This window comes from Bubalus kerabau, chromosome 15, assembly GCF_029407905.1.
Source record: "Bubalus kerabau isolate K-KA32 ecotype Philippines breed swamp buffalo chromosome 15, PCC_UOA_SB_1v2, whole genome shotgun sequence".
Taxonomy (NCBI): domain Eukaryota; kingdom Metazoa; phylum Chordata; class Mammalia; order Artiodactyla; family Bovidae; genus Bubalus; species Bubalus kerabau.
The window spans coordinates 79,465,302-79,480,233 of record NC_073638.1 but is presented as its reverse complement, the minus strand read 5'-3'; the positions used below and the strand labels follow the sequence as shown (position 1 = coordinate 79,480,233).

The window sequence follows — 14,932 nt, the reverse complement described above, 5'->3', positions numbered from 1 at the left end:
GAGAGTTTTTAGGAATTCCTCCCAGCGATGAGAGTTGTGTGTGTGTACAGGGGGCGAGGCGGGCGGGATGGAAGACGCATCTTCTCTTTTCTGGCTGCAGGGAGCTCGTGTCAGAGCCTGGTATGATTCTCAAGTTCTCAGTGTGTGCACACTGGGCATGTAGGGATCCTTTTCCCAGGAATAGCGTGGTTTCAGGCACAGGGTTCCTGGTCAAAATTCCGTGTATAACACGGTCATAAGGTTCCTGCTGCCGTATGCTGTGTGGTAAGTGCCCTATAACCTGTGGGGTTGGGCGGGGCACATGATTTAGACTCAGAAAACGTAGACTTTATTCTTTTACTTAGAGTCTATTTCTACATTTTTGGCAGTGAAAGTGGGATCCAGCCTATAGAGGTCAGTGTTAGGTACTATTTGAAATTACCTAACATCCCCAGTTGGAGAAGGCAATGGCACCCCACTCCAGTACTCTTGCCTGGAAAATCCCATGGACGGAGGAGCCTGGTAGGCTGCAGTCCATGGGGTAGCTAAGAGTTGGACACGACTGAGCGACTTCACTTTCACTTTTCACTTTCATGCATTGGAGAAGGAAATGGCAACCCACTCCAGTGTTCTTGCCTGGAGAATCCCAGAGACGGGGGAGCCTGGTGGGCTGCCATCTATGGAGTTGCACAGAGTTGGAAACGACTGAAGCGACTTAGCAGCAGCAGCAGCAACATCCCCAATAGAAGTGTGGTAAAATAATTGCAAGGGAGTATAACCTCCTGACTAAGGAAAAACACTGAGGCTCGAAATTCGAAGAAATAGTCTCCTAATACAGTGTAGATGAGCAGAAATCCAGGCCTGGAAAATGACTCTGTTACAGGAACAATAGCAAAACTTAGTCTGTAAATATTAGATTCACGCTTGAAGTGCTTCTCTCCACAAAATATATGCATGTGGATTGAAACTGAGAAATGTAAATTACTAAATATTTCAACAAGAAAGAGGAGTGTTTAAAGTAGAAAATTTTATAAATAATCGTTGTTCTTGGGACTTCCCTGGTAGTCCAGTGGTTAAGACTTCACCTTCAAGTGCAGAGGACACAGGGTCCATCCCTGGTCAAAAAAACAAAAAACATGAAACAGAAGCAATATTGAAACAAATTTAATAAGACTTTAAAAATGATCCACCTTAAAAAAAAAAAACTTCAAATAATATAGTTGTTCTTAATCTTTGTTTATAGATTTCATTGATGAGCTGTATATTCAGGGATTCCCAGGGTGTCTGAGAGATAATCATACTTTGAATAAAATAACCTTAGTTTCGCTTAAAGGTGAGAGAATAAGTAGAGCATGTTCAGATGATAACTATGCATTGTTTTCTAAAAAAGACTATTCAGAGGAATTATAGAGAATAAAATAACTCAGGTAAGAAATCAGTTGATAAAGAATTTGAACATTTTCCTGCAAGTACTGTTGGACCATTCAAAGTGTTGCTTCTTCTAGGACATCTTTACCTGCTGACTGCATTTAGTAAATGGAGAAGGCATGAAATTATATTCTGTGGAAGGCCTGAAGGAAAGTCTGGTCTGCCATGGAAGAATTGTTTGCAAAGACACACCAACTTAATTGGCAACAGGAGCATTTAACTAGCAATTTAGATGTATAGAGGGAAAAGAAATATTCCCTTGAGGAAGTGAGGATTTCCTCTATAAAGAGCCTTGCTTTATAAAAGCAAGTTAAGTCCCTGTTTAAAAATCTTACAGATCTTAAACAGTGTAACATTTTAAAATATATTTTAAAAATTCATCAAGAGGAATAAAATAACCAGAAAAATTTGAAAAAGGTAAATATAAACTATTATGTATTAATATTCTATTTTAATTCAAGATAGTTTCTAAATTTCAGGATCAAGTTTTAATAGATAATATCAAACAACTATGGGCTTTCCCTTGTGGCTCAGATAGTACAGAATCTATCTGCAATGCAGGAGAACCAGATTTGATCCCTGGATTGGGAAGATCCCCTGGAAAAGGGAATAACTACCCATTTCAGTATTTTTCCCTGGAAAATTTCACAGAGTAGTTAAGCTATCCTTCATGGTATCACAAAGAGTCTGACATGACTGAACGACTAACACACATTCCAAACAACTAAAATCATGAGTATATATGGGTTGAACACCTATTTATTCTTTAAGATATCCTTATTTAAGTTAGATTTATTACTTTCTGCATTAAAAAGTTAAATAATGTGTTTGAAGCATTTGAAATATATGCTTCTAATGTGCCCATTGCTAACATAATACTAGCATTAATATTATTCATTTCTAGAAATAATCTATTAAGAAAACTGTAATCAAAGAATGCTATATTGCATTCAAATTAATCAAACATATTTTGCTAAACTGACAATGAAGAAAATGTTGCCATTACAACTAAAATAATTTCAATGAGAAAGAATCACATTTTATTAGTGAATTTCCTTCTATAGAGCGTCCTGAGTGGCACTAGTGGTAAAGAATTTGCCTGCCAATGCAGGAGACATAAGAGACACGGGTTGGATCCCTGGGTCAGGAAGATCCTTTGGATGAGGGTATGACAACCCACTCCAGTATTCTTGCCTGGAGAATACCATGAACAGAGGAGCCTGCCAGGCTACAGGGTCACAAAGAGTTGGACACGACTGAACATCTGAGCACTTCCCTCTATAAGGGAATATATGAAGCATTTTTCACATCCAAATTATAATTTCCTGAAAAGAATATTTAACTTAACCTTTTGGTTGATTTTTATTATTATTTATGTTACCCAGTCAAATCAGACCGCAAACAGGGAAGGAATTGGACACAATATCTGACCACATTTGTGAAACGTTTATATGTATTGATCTTTCTTTTCCTTCAGTTCAATTCAGTTCAGTTGCTCAGTCGTGTCCAACTCTTTGAGACCCCATGAATCGCAACATGCCAGGCCTTCCTGTCCATCACCAACTCCCGGAGTTCACTCAGACTCACGTCCATCGAGTCGGTGATGCCATCCAGCCATCTCATCCTCTGTTGTCCCCTTTTCCTCCTGCCCCCAAACCCTCCCAGCATCAGATTCTTTTCCAATGAGTCAACTCTTCTCATGAGGTGGCCAAAGTACTGGAATTTCAGCTTTAGCATTATTCCTTCCAAAGAACACCCAGGGCTGATCTCCTTCAGAATGGACTGGTTGGATCTCCTTGCAGTCCAAGGGACTCTCAAGAGTCTTCTCCAACACCACAGTTCAAAAGCATCAATTCTTCGGTGCTCAGTTTTCTTCACAGTCCAACTCTCACATCCATACATGACCACTGGAAAAACCATAGCCTTGACTAGATGGACCTTTGTTGGCAAAGTAATGTCTCTGCTTTTGAATATGCTATCTCGGTTGGTCATAACTTTTCTTCCAAGGAGTAAGCGTCTTTTAATTTCATGGCTGCACTCACCATCTGCAGTGATTTTGGAGCCCCCAAAAATAAAGTCTGACACTGTTTCCACTGTTTCTCAATCTATTTCCCATGAAGTGATGGGACTGGATGCCATGATCTAAGTTTTCTGAATGTTGTTCTTTAAGCCAACTTTTTCACTCTCCACTTTCACTTTCATCAAGAGGCTTTTGAGCTCCTCTTCACTTTCTGCCATAAGGGTGGTGTCATCTGCATATCTGAGGTTATTGATATTTCTCCTGGCAATCTTGATTCCAGCTTGTAGTTCTTCCGGCCCAGCATTTCTCATGATGTACTAATTTTGGCAGAAGAGTATTTAAATATCTTAAATTACTGATGCTGCTGCTGCTAAGACGCTTCAGTCTTGTTCGACTCTGTGCGACCCCATACATGACAGCCCACCAGGCTCCTCCATCCCTGGGATTCTCCAGGTGAGAATAGTGAAGTGGGTTGCTATTTCCTTCTGCATGAAAATTACTAGGGTTAAAAATGGTTAAATGTTAAAAAATTGTGTTTTTAAGCAATGAGATGTATTTTGATTCAGTAATTTGTAATTCTAATCGGTGGAACCTTATGATCTTGAATATAAAAGCTTTGCCTCTTAACAGTCTTACAGTTTTAATTTTCTCACTCCTTAGAAAATAACCACTTCTAATTTCAGAAGCATTTATGGAGCAGTAAATTAGGGCAGATCTTTATGCCATATCTTTATAAAATGAGTTATTAGATATAATGTTAAGGGTAAAAAGGATATATAAATAGTCAATAGAACATTGTGTTAGATGTTTTAGACCAGATATTATATTATAGATGAGATTGATTGGGGAATAAAAGTCATGGAATTTAAACAATTAATTGATGTTTTGACTGTAAGAAGTAGTTTATCTGCTTTCTCCATTCTCATGCCATAATTTAAATTAAAATGACTAGACATATAGATTTTATTAGAATGTAGATGTAACATTATAAATCATTTAAGATTTTTTTCCTGCAGATGAGTTTATAGTTCCTGATTTCAAATCAAACCTCCCCAAATCACAGAACACAAGTGTGTGAGAAAGTAACTGAAAACTGATTAAAACTAAAGCCCATGTCCTAGTCCAATTGTACAAAAAGAAAATGCAGTCAAGAAATGTAAATTTAAAGAGAGAAGATCATTTGAAAATTACAGAAACAAATCTCACTATCATGATGGAATTTGTCCTCTTGGGCTTCACTGATATTCCCCAATTTCAATGGTTTCTTTTTGGGATATTCTTAGTTATCTACCTGATTATCCTGTTGGGGAATGGTGTTATAATTCTAATAACCAGAGTAGATGCCACTCTTCAGACGCCCATGTATTTTTTCCTCGGCAATTTTTCCTTCCTAGAAATCTGTTATGTATCCATCACTCTTCCCAGGATGCTCATGGACCTTTGGACCCAAAAAGGAACCATTTCTTTTTTTACTTGTGCTACACAAATGTGCTTCTTCCTTATCCTTGGAACCACTGAGTGCTTCCTCCTGGCCGTGATGGCCTATGACCGCTGTGTGGCCGTCTGTGACCCTCTGCACTATCCCCTGGTCATGTGCCCTGAGGTCCGCATCAGGCTGGTGGTTGCCTCCTGGATCAGTGCTGTTCCGGTCCAGATAGGCCAAACATGCCAGATTTTCTCTCTGCCTTTCTGTGGCTCCAACACAATCAATCATTTCTTCTGCGACATTCCACCATTATTAAAACTGGCCTGTGGAGACATCTTTGTGAATGAGATGGTGGTCTATATATTTGGTATATTGTTTGTCACTGTTCCCTTTTTGCTGATACTTGGATTCTACATCAGAATTATCTCCACCATCCTGAAGTTGCCAGCAAACACAGGACGGACCAAAGCTTTCTCAACTTGCTCTTCTCACATCACCATTGTACTTTTATTCTACGGATCAGGCACTGTCACCTACTTAAAGCCTAAATCGAACCAGCATGAAGGAATAGACAAACTGATATCTCTTTTCTATGCCATTTTGACTCCAATGTTCAATCCTATCATATATAGTCTGCGGAACAAAGACGTTAGAAAGGCAATGAGAAGATTTCTTCCCTAATTATCAGGATTATGAGACATTTGAAATAATACAGAAATTATGCTGCATTTATGTATGCAATTTGTTCACAGACTTGCTTGAAATTTACTGTTCAATATTGTCCTAAATTTTTAAATACAGCTCATACTGTAATTTCCTTTTAGTAGAGAGTTATGTCCTCAAGTTTATGGCAATTGTGTTAATTTACTTAGCAATGTTTTAGTTTTAAAGATCAGTTTTCTCCTTACTATAAACTAATATGTGCTGCTGCTGCATCACTTCAGTCGTGTCCAACTCTGTATGACCCCAGACACGGCAGCCCACCAGGCTCCCCCGTCCCTGGGATTCTCCAGGCAAGAACACTGGAGTGGGTTGCCATTTCCTTCTCCAAAACTAATATGTAGAGGTGTCTAAATAAACAAGAAGGTGTTATATTCAGGATGTGCTATAATTGAAAGTATGTCATTTTCCCTTTTTTTATGCCTTTCTATACTCCATCACTTCATGGGAAATAGGGAAACAGTGGAAACAGTGTCAGACTTTATTTTTTTGGGCTCCAAAATCACTGCAGATGGTGATTGCAGCCATGAAATTAAAATACGCTTACTCCTTGGAAGGAAAGTTATGGGCAACCTAGATAGCATATTCAAAAGCAAAGACATTACTTTGCCAACAAAAGTCCATCTAGTCAAGGCTATGGTTTTTCCAGTGGTCATGTACGGAAGTGAGAGTTGGACTGTGAAGAAAGCTGAGTGCTGAAGAATTGGTGCTTTTGAACTGTGGTGTTGGAGAAGACTTTTGAGAGTCCCTTGGACTGCAAGGAGATCCAACCAGTCTATCCTAAAGGAGATCATTCCTGGGTGTTCATTGGAAGGACTGATGCTGAAGCTGAAACTCCAATACTTTGGCCACCTAATGCGAAGAGTTGACTCATTGGAAAAGACCCTGATGCTGGGAGGGATTGAGGGCAGGAGGAGAAGGGGATGACAGAGGATGAGATTGCTGGATGCCATCACTGACTCAATGGACATGAGTTTGGGTAAACTACCAGAGTTGGTGATGGACAGGGAAGCCTGGCGTGCTGTGATTCATGGGGTCGCAAAGAGTTGGACACGACCGAGCAACTGAACTGAACTGAACTGATACTCTACTTTTATATTCTCTATTAAATAAATAAAACTGCCTCAGGTGCTATAGAATCATTACTAAGTGGTTTCCTCATAGGAAAAAAAAAAAAGCCTAAATATGTAAGGGTATACGTATGAGAAGTATTTACAAAAAAAATAATGTGTAGTGTAATGTTTATTGCAGCACTATTTTTCTAAGCAAAAAAAAGAAAATGAATGTTCATATTGAGAAAAGTTTTAATAAATATTGTGCATAAATATAATAGACAAATATGGAGTCATTAATAAAATACATTACATCTATATGGTAAGGGTCCCCAATAAATCATTTATTCTTGTATCCATGTTTTTTTGTCATTCCTTCCTAGACTGACCCTATGAATAGCACTTTGATATTCGAATTTGTGCTCTCTAACAACGGAAATCTTTTCATCACTGTGTTAAAAAGCTCAGTCTAGTCTCCTGAACAATTAAAGAACACATGGAAAGAAGCTACAGCTCATGTATAAATGATATAAAGATGGAATCAATTTCAACAGACTTGCAATCTGCTACTTTAAGGGTTTTTGTATCAATTACCCAACATTCTGTACATGTTCTTTCAATCATACATCATTCATTGATGTTAAAAATTTCTCAATCTCTTTCTATACTAAAATGTGCATTTTAATTGTTGTTTTGGAATATTCATATACGGTAAATTTTTCTAAGTACTTTCATGTCTGAAAATTTACATCACAAAGTTAATATCTTTGGTCTAAAAGTCTCTCTGCTGAGTACTGCAGATCAAAATTTGAATGACCTTCAGTATTACTACAAAGGAATAAGGTACACACACTGTTAGATATTGGGAGTGAGGATAAAAATTTCACAACCTAATTTTTTTAAGTCTATAGTTCTCAACACAATGGTACATGTATCTTTACTTTTTTAAGGAAAAAAAAAAAAAAAACAAAAAAGACCGAAAAATGTAAAACTAAACTAACAAACAAAACCCAAACAAACAAGTCAGATTATGTTCATATGTTCTATGGGCACAATGGAATTAAATGCAAATGATATTTTGTGAGTGGTGGGGAATGGTGAAGGGAGGGAGCATGAGAAAATTTCTGCATATGACAGACATATTCCTTATCTTGGTTGAGATGGTGGTTTCACTGGTGTACACATGTGCAAAATATGTCTAATTATAAGTTTTCAATATTCACTGTTTATTACACTTCATGCATTAGGGCTTCCCAGGTAGTTCAGCTGGTAAAAAATCCACCTGCAATACAGAAGGCACTGGTTCAATTTCTGAGTTGGGAAAATCCACTGGAAAAGGGACAGGCTACCCACTTCAGTATTCTTGGGCTTCCCTTGTGGCTCAGCTGGAAAAGAATCCACCTAAAATCAGGAGATCTGAGTTTGATCCCTGGGTTGGGAAGATCCCCTGAAGAAAAGAATGGCTACCCATTCCATTATTCTGTCCTGGATAATTCCATTGACTATATGGTCCATAGCGTCCCAAAGAGTCAGATATGACTGAGAGACTTTCACTTTCACACATTAGCAAAATGTTAAAAAGAAATTTTAAAATTGGAATTAAAAGTAGAAACTTTCAGTAAAAGAAAACAAAGTGGAATTGTTACTATCAGTCTTGATCTATCAGCAATGTCAAACAAATATTTAGCCTGTAGTAACATGAACTGTTGGTAATTTCATATCAGAAATAAACTAAAAAAAATATGGTAAATACAAGAATAAACATCACATATGATGTTTCTATTTTATTTTCAATACATATGTGTCTTTAAAACAAGCATTTTAGTATTATAATTATATAACACTAGTTCATAAAAGGTATCATAGGTCTTACGGTAATTTGCTAGGTAATGATCAAGTGTTTAGTTTCTATTAATGCCCTGTAGCAAGTCAAGAGCTCAATATTAAAAAGAAGAGTACTTTGAAGAAAATGAAAGAGTCTTACTCAAAAATCCTAAAGGCTTGAGCTATAATTCACTTTTGGGGACCTGTCAAAGGCTTCAAGCAGCATTACTATCTGCCATGGACACTTCAAACACTGTTGGATCTGCTGAAACACATGGACCAAGTGATAGAGAGGCTTAGATAATAGCTTGGACCTATTGTAGAGCCTTCTGTTGTTCTAGGCTTCATTCAAAACTAGCAGCTTTTTGGGTCACTTGGGAAATGGGCCACAGGAACATACTTAAAAAAGGAATATGTTGCCTCCCAAATCTAAAAAGGCTCGGGATATCTGATCCTTCTTTCTTTGCTCTAGGAGACAAGAGACGCAGCAATGACTATTCATCTGAGAAGAGCCATCCCAGCATGCTCCACTGCACTGGCCCCCTAGAAATTCCACTGAGTCAGAAGACCCTTGAAATTTAGTCATGTTTATTTCTTACCCAGTGATAGGAAAGTACTTTACCAACAAGCCAGAGCATTTGCTGCTTCTTGTTCCCTCGGTCCAGTCAGCATCATTCCATCAGTGTTAGGACCAATGTTATGTTCTTTGGAAGAGAAAGATGATGAAGAGCTCTACAAACTAAATTATGACAGAGAGATGGAGAGCTTCAGTTCAGTTCAGTCCCTCAGTCATGTCCGACTCTTTGCTACCTCATGGACTGCAGCACGTCAGGCTTCCCTGTCCATGACCAATTCCTGGAATTTACTCAAACTCATTTCCATTGAGGCAGTCATGCTATCCACCTTCTCATCCTCTGTCAACCCCTCCTCCTCCCACCTTCAATCTTTCCCAGCATCAAGGTCTTTTCAAATGAGTCAGTTCTTCTCATCAGGTGGTCAAAGTATTGGAGTTTCAGATTCAGCATCAGTTCTTCCAATGGATATTCAGGACTGATCTCCTTTAGGATGGACTGGTTGGATCTCCTTGTAATCCAAGGGACTCTCAAGAGTCTTCTCCAACACCACAGTTCAAAAGCATCAATTCTTTGGTGTTCAGCTTTCTTTATAGTCCAATTCTCATATCCATACAGGACTACTGGAAAAACCACAGCCTTGACTAGATGGACCTTTGTTGGCAAAGTAATGTCTTTGCTTTTTAACATGCTGTCTAGGTTTGTCATATCTTTTCTTCCAAGGCACAAGCATCTTTTAATTTCATGGCTGCAGTCACCATCTGCAGTGATTGTAGACCCCAAAAAATAAAGTGTCCAGTAGTTACAGAAAATTATGATTATTTCCTTTTCCCCAGTGCATTTACCTTGACAAAATCTTTGAGTCCCTTTGGGGATGGTGGGATAAATATTAAAAATAAAAATTCTGGCTATTGTACCAAGTCCTTCTTTAGAGGACGCAGACTCCCCTTCATTGAATGGTTCCTGGGGCTGTAAAATGGCTCAATTCTGGGAATTAATGAAGAGCCATGACTATCTATTTTAATAATTTTAGCTAGATTTTGGTTCCCTTAAATTAAATCTTTTCTCCTTACAGAGATTGAGTAAGAATTTAATAAGCATTTATTTTACTTCTAGGGAAACCATGAATACCTAGCCAATGCCATAGGTCTATGTGAATCATACTATTCTGATGCTGCTGTCTGTTACAGTAACTAGGACCACTGTACCTTTGGTGATTGATTGTTGCCAGTTGGCACCTGCCACCCTGGAATCCAATAAATATCACAGCATTTTTCAATTTAGTGGCTGTAGTTCCCTTTGTAAGATTTGGTCTTAGAGAAGACCACATATGGAGATCTTCAAGAGCTAGAGCTCCCTTCACAAATATATTTCACATTTTGTTGGTGAAAAGGATGCCTTTTGCACAGTCCAAGTGTGAATTAATAGATCTTAAGTGACAAATCCACTTTAATATTCCAACCCCTCCCTAAGACTGTGAGTCGCTTTTCCTACATCAAACAAAGCAGATTGGCCATTATCATATATCTCACCGTTGGCCACCTTTTTCTCCATGTTTTAGCCAACTCACCAGTCAAACCTGTCACAGTCCTTTTTAACTCCCAAAACTGTGGCCTAAAATAAAATCTCTGCTAAGTTGGTCCATACCAATGTTTGGCCTAATCTAACATTGCATTCCTTCCACCATTACTCCTCACTCTTAATAACCAAACATGTTCCCCATATGACTATCTGTAAAAATCAGAGATTCAGTTAGTACTGACAGAGTATGGCATACCTACACATGGGTCACAGTTCATGGGTCACTCCACTTGGGTCTCACTTTTTGGGGCCTTCTGGGACTCATGTATACAGGTCTAGAAGCAAAGAGAGGCAGTTAGGGTGGGTCCTGATGAGCATCTGCAGTGAAGCAGACAATGGCAGCCTCAGAAGAGGCCATAACACTTCCCTCAGGCAATGCTGGGTTATCTAAATTGTCTGCATGGTCATCTCCAATGGGAAGATCAGAGCGGTAACACCACTTCTCTTGGTCATATAGATTTACTGTTTTAATTTTTAGGTCCTTTTTTTTTTTCCCCCAGTCAATTCCCTCTCGTTAAACAGTAGGTACTATACAAGGCCAGCTGATATTGGTTGTGTTTTTAGCAAACTCATCTCTGTAGGTATAGGAGATAAGGGCAGACACAGAAAATTTGAAGTCATGTATATAGCACTCAAGTTGGGAATTTGAATCCTTTATTAGTAGAAGATAGGGGTGTCAAGGGGAAACTGAGCCAAAGCTGAGTCAGGACCAGGAATGGACAGAAACCCATATATATGTTCTGCAGCTTAGTGGGGTAAGGGAAATATTTAGCAGGTACTTGTATGTTATTCTTGAGTTGTGCTTTTTTTTTATTCTTTAGTTCATGAACATTATTGATAAATGCTAACACCAAGACTCTATATTTTGTGAGAAAATAGTGGTCTATACATGCTTCTGTGTGTATATGTGTGGGTATAAGTAAAATGGCACCCCACTCCAGTACTCTTGCCTGGAAAATCCCATGGACGGAGGAGCCTGGTTGGCTGTAGTCCATGGGTCGCTAAAAGTCGGACACGACTGAGTGACTTCACTTTCACTTTTCACTTTCCTGCATTGGAGAAGGAAATGGCAACCCACTCCAGTGTTCTTGCCTGGAGAATCCCAGGGACGGGGGAGCCTGGTGGGCTGCCATCTATGGGATGGCACAGAGTTGGACACGACTGAGGTGACTTAGCAGTAGCAGTATAAGTAAATCCAATATTTGCCTGTTGAAGTCCTAAACTTCTTACCTCAAGTCTGTCACTGAATTTAGAAATAGGGTCTTTGAGGGGGCAACTATAGGGTGCAACCTTAATTCAATATGATTGTGTATGTTGATGAGAGAGGCCTCAGAAGAAAACAACCCTCGATATACCTTGATTTCAAACACAAAGCGTCCAGGACAGTGAGAAAATACATTTGTGTTGTTCAGCCACACAGTGTTATGTAGTTTGTTATGGCAGCCTTGGCAAAAGTATATCACCAGTTATCAGCATGTATATGTATATATGTTGGTATATATGTGTATATTGGGGTGTGCATATATTTATAAACTCATTAAGAAACCAAAGGATGATCATTATCCACATCTGCAAAAACTATACAGTTGGCTGTTGACCATAATCTTTATTTATGAAATATCCAAGAAGAAATAAAAGGCATAAACTTAAAAATAAAAAACTTGTATCTTGACTTTTATATGGAGACAATAACATAAGTCTTAGTTTCTTCAACTCAGTGTTTAGTGTGAAAATGTACTGTATGAACAAACTGATTTTTCCCAAACACTCTTTTGATTGCCTCTTTGACATCTTTGTTCCTTACACTGTAAATGACAGGATTTATCCCGGGAATGATAATGCTATAAAATATTGATACAATCATGTCATGGTCTAAAGCATAGCTGGAACTTGGTCTCATGTACATGAAGAGGATGGTCCCATGGTAAATGGACACTCCAGTTAGGTGAGAGCCACATGTAGAAAACACTTTCCTTCTCCCTTTAGCAGAATGCATCCTCAGAATGGCCAACAGAATGAAACCATAGGAGATCAGGACAATCAGGACAGTGACTATCTCAATGGAGCCCACAAGGTAGAGAAGAAGCTGGTTTGTGTGAGTGTCAGAGCAAGAAATAGCGAGGAGGGGAGGGATGTCACAGAACACATGTCTGATTTCATTGGAGGCACAGAAGGAGAGGCTGAAAGTAGCCACTGGGTGTACAGTAGCATGCACGATGCCACCAACATAGGAAGCAATGATGAGTGGCACGTAGACTCTGGGTGCCATGCTGACTGAATACAGGAGGGGGTCGTAGATGGCCACATAGCGATCATATGCCATTGCAGCCAGAAGAAAGCATTCTGTGGTCCCAAAAGTAACTAAAAGAAGTGTCTGTGTTACACACTCAAGATATGAAATAGTTTTATTTTCCACCAGGAAATTGGCTATCATTTTTGGAGTGATGACTGAAGAACAGCGGGCATCCAAGGATGATAACACACTCAGAAAATGGTACATAGGATTGTGGAGCCTGGAATCCACAATGACCAAGAAAACTAACCCCAAATTCCCTATCAGTGTAAAAAGATAGATTGCTAGAAATAGTAAAAATAGAAAAACTTGAACCTCAAAATCATCTGTGAACCCCATCAATATAAACATGGTGATTTCAGTCACATTTCTTACCTGAACCCTGTATAAATCTAAATCTGATCATGACCCTGACATTTCAGTTTTTATTTTTCTGTTCTAAAGGCAGTATATAGTGAATATAGAGTCCATGCAATTATACCCTCCTATTTGCTTCTTAGAAGGGTATATTGAATCCTAAAATTATTTGCAATGAGGGAATAAGCAGGGATTAAACGCTGAATTCAAGTGGATGTATCACCCTGTAAAAATAAATAAATTAATTATTGTTGGTTAAATTTGTTCCATTAAAAATTTTGCCAATTTTATTTATTTTCTGTTAAACTTACTGCTTACTGTTTTAGCATTACATTATTTTAAAAATCACAAATGCAAATAAATATAGGAAGTTTTAAATTAACAAATAATGGAAAGTACACATCTGAGTGCTAATCCTAGATTTCATCAGTGATTATACCTTTCTTTAATTTTGCAACTTATAAAATGGGAGCAAACACACATCATAAAATTGTGTTGAATTTAAATGATAAAAACCAATGTGGAAATTATTAAGCTTTAAAGAATGCCCAGATGACTAAATGGGATAAGTTAGACTTACTTTACAGCTAGCTCACGAGGCAGCTTTTCCAAGCCAAATCATTTTATGTGCTCTTTTCTGACTACTTTCCCTGTTTAACTAGTACTGCTGGAGGAACAGTGGTGAACAGAACAGAATACATTATTCTGCAGTTAAATGCAGTATGCCAAAAAAACATCAAGTTGTTGGTTTGTGGTTTTGCATTTCAGCTTTCATTCTTTGAAAAACATAACATTCAGTTTGTTCATTTTCTCCCCCACAATTTATTATACTGCTAATATTTTCTTGACTACCAACTAAAATTTTCCTATACATACATTCTATCTCTGCAAAGTCCTTGCATGTGTGTTTGAGACATATTCGTAGCAAAAATAAACTATGGGACGTTCATTCCATATATTATAGTTGCACATGGAGTTTCTACAAATACTATAAACTAAATGTCACCTGATGATATATAATAAAGTTCTTTCTATAATGCATTGCTAAAAACATAATATCCTGATTAAATCCCAATGTAGTGTTTTATCACTGCTATATTTCCCTATGCTGGCAGTGTTGCTTATTCAAAGGAATATGAAAACAAGGAAAATGTGTAATACATAATCAAAATGTTAATGAATCACCAGTATCTGGTCCTACAGCTTCCATTTTTGAAACATAATTAAATATTGCATCTATATTATAGGAGCAAGATTTCAGCCTGTTAACTTTTGTTCCTCCTTGGTGTTCCATAGACCAATATGCGTTAAGAGTGTGCAAAATCTGTAGTGCAAAGGACTGGGTTGAATTCAATGACTTACAAATGATTTATATTCTTAACATGAAACATTATATTTTGGTTTTGTTTCAGATCAGATCAGATCAGTCGCTCAGTTGTGTACAACTCTTTGCGACCCCATGAATCACAACACACCAGGCCTCCCTGTCCATCACCAACTCTCGGAGTTCACTCAAACTCACATCCATTGAGTCAGTGATGCCATCCATCCATCTCATCCTCTGTCATCCCCTTATCCTCCTGCCCCCAATCCCTCCCAGCATCAGAGTCTTTTCCAGTGAGTCAACTCTTCGCATGAGGTGGGCAAAGTACTGGAGCTTCAGCTTTATCATTATTCCTT

The 14,932-nt window shown here is 38.2% G+C and overlaps 1 protein-coding gene and 1 pseudogene across 1 annotated transcript; one reads left to right on the top strand and one right to left on the bottom strand.

Annotated features, from left to right (window-relative positions):
- The first annotated feature begins 4,568 nt into the window (after nt 1–4,568).
- On the top strand, nt 4,569–5,534 carry LOC129628448 (olfactory receptor 10AG1-like). The gene has a single exon (XM_055547890.1). It carries the CDS (start codon nt 4,569–4,571, stop codon nt 5,532–5,534), a length of 966 nt encoding a protein of 321 aa, XP_055403865.1.
- Nucleotides 5,535–12,316: 6,782 nt separating this feature from the next.
- On the bottom strand, nt 12,317–13,366 carry LOC129627888 (olfactory receptor 5T3-like; annotated as a pseudogene).
- Between the last annotated feature and the right edge of the window lie 1,566 nt (nt 13,367–14,932).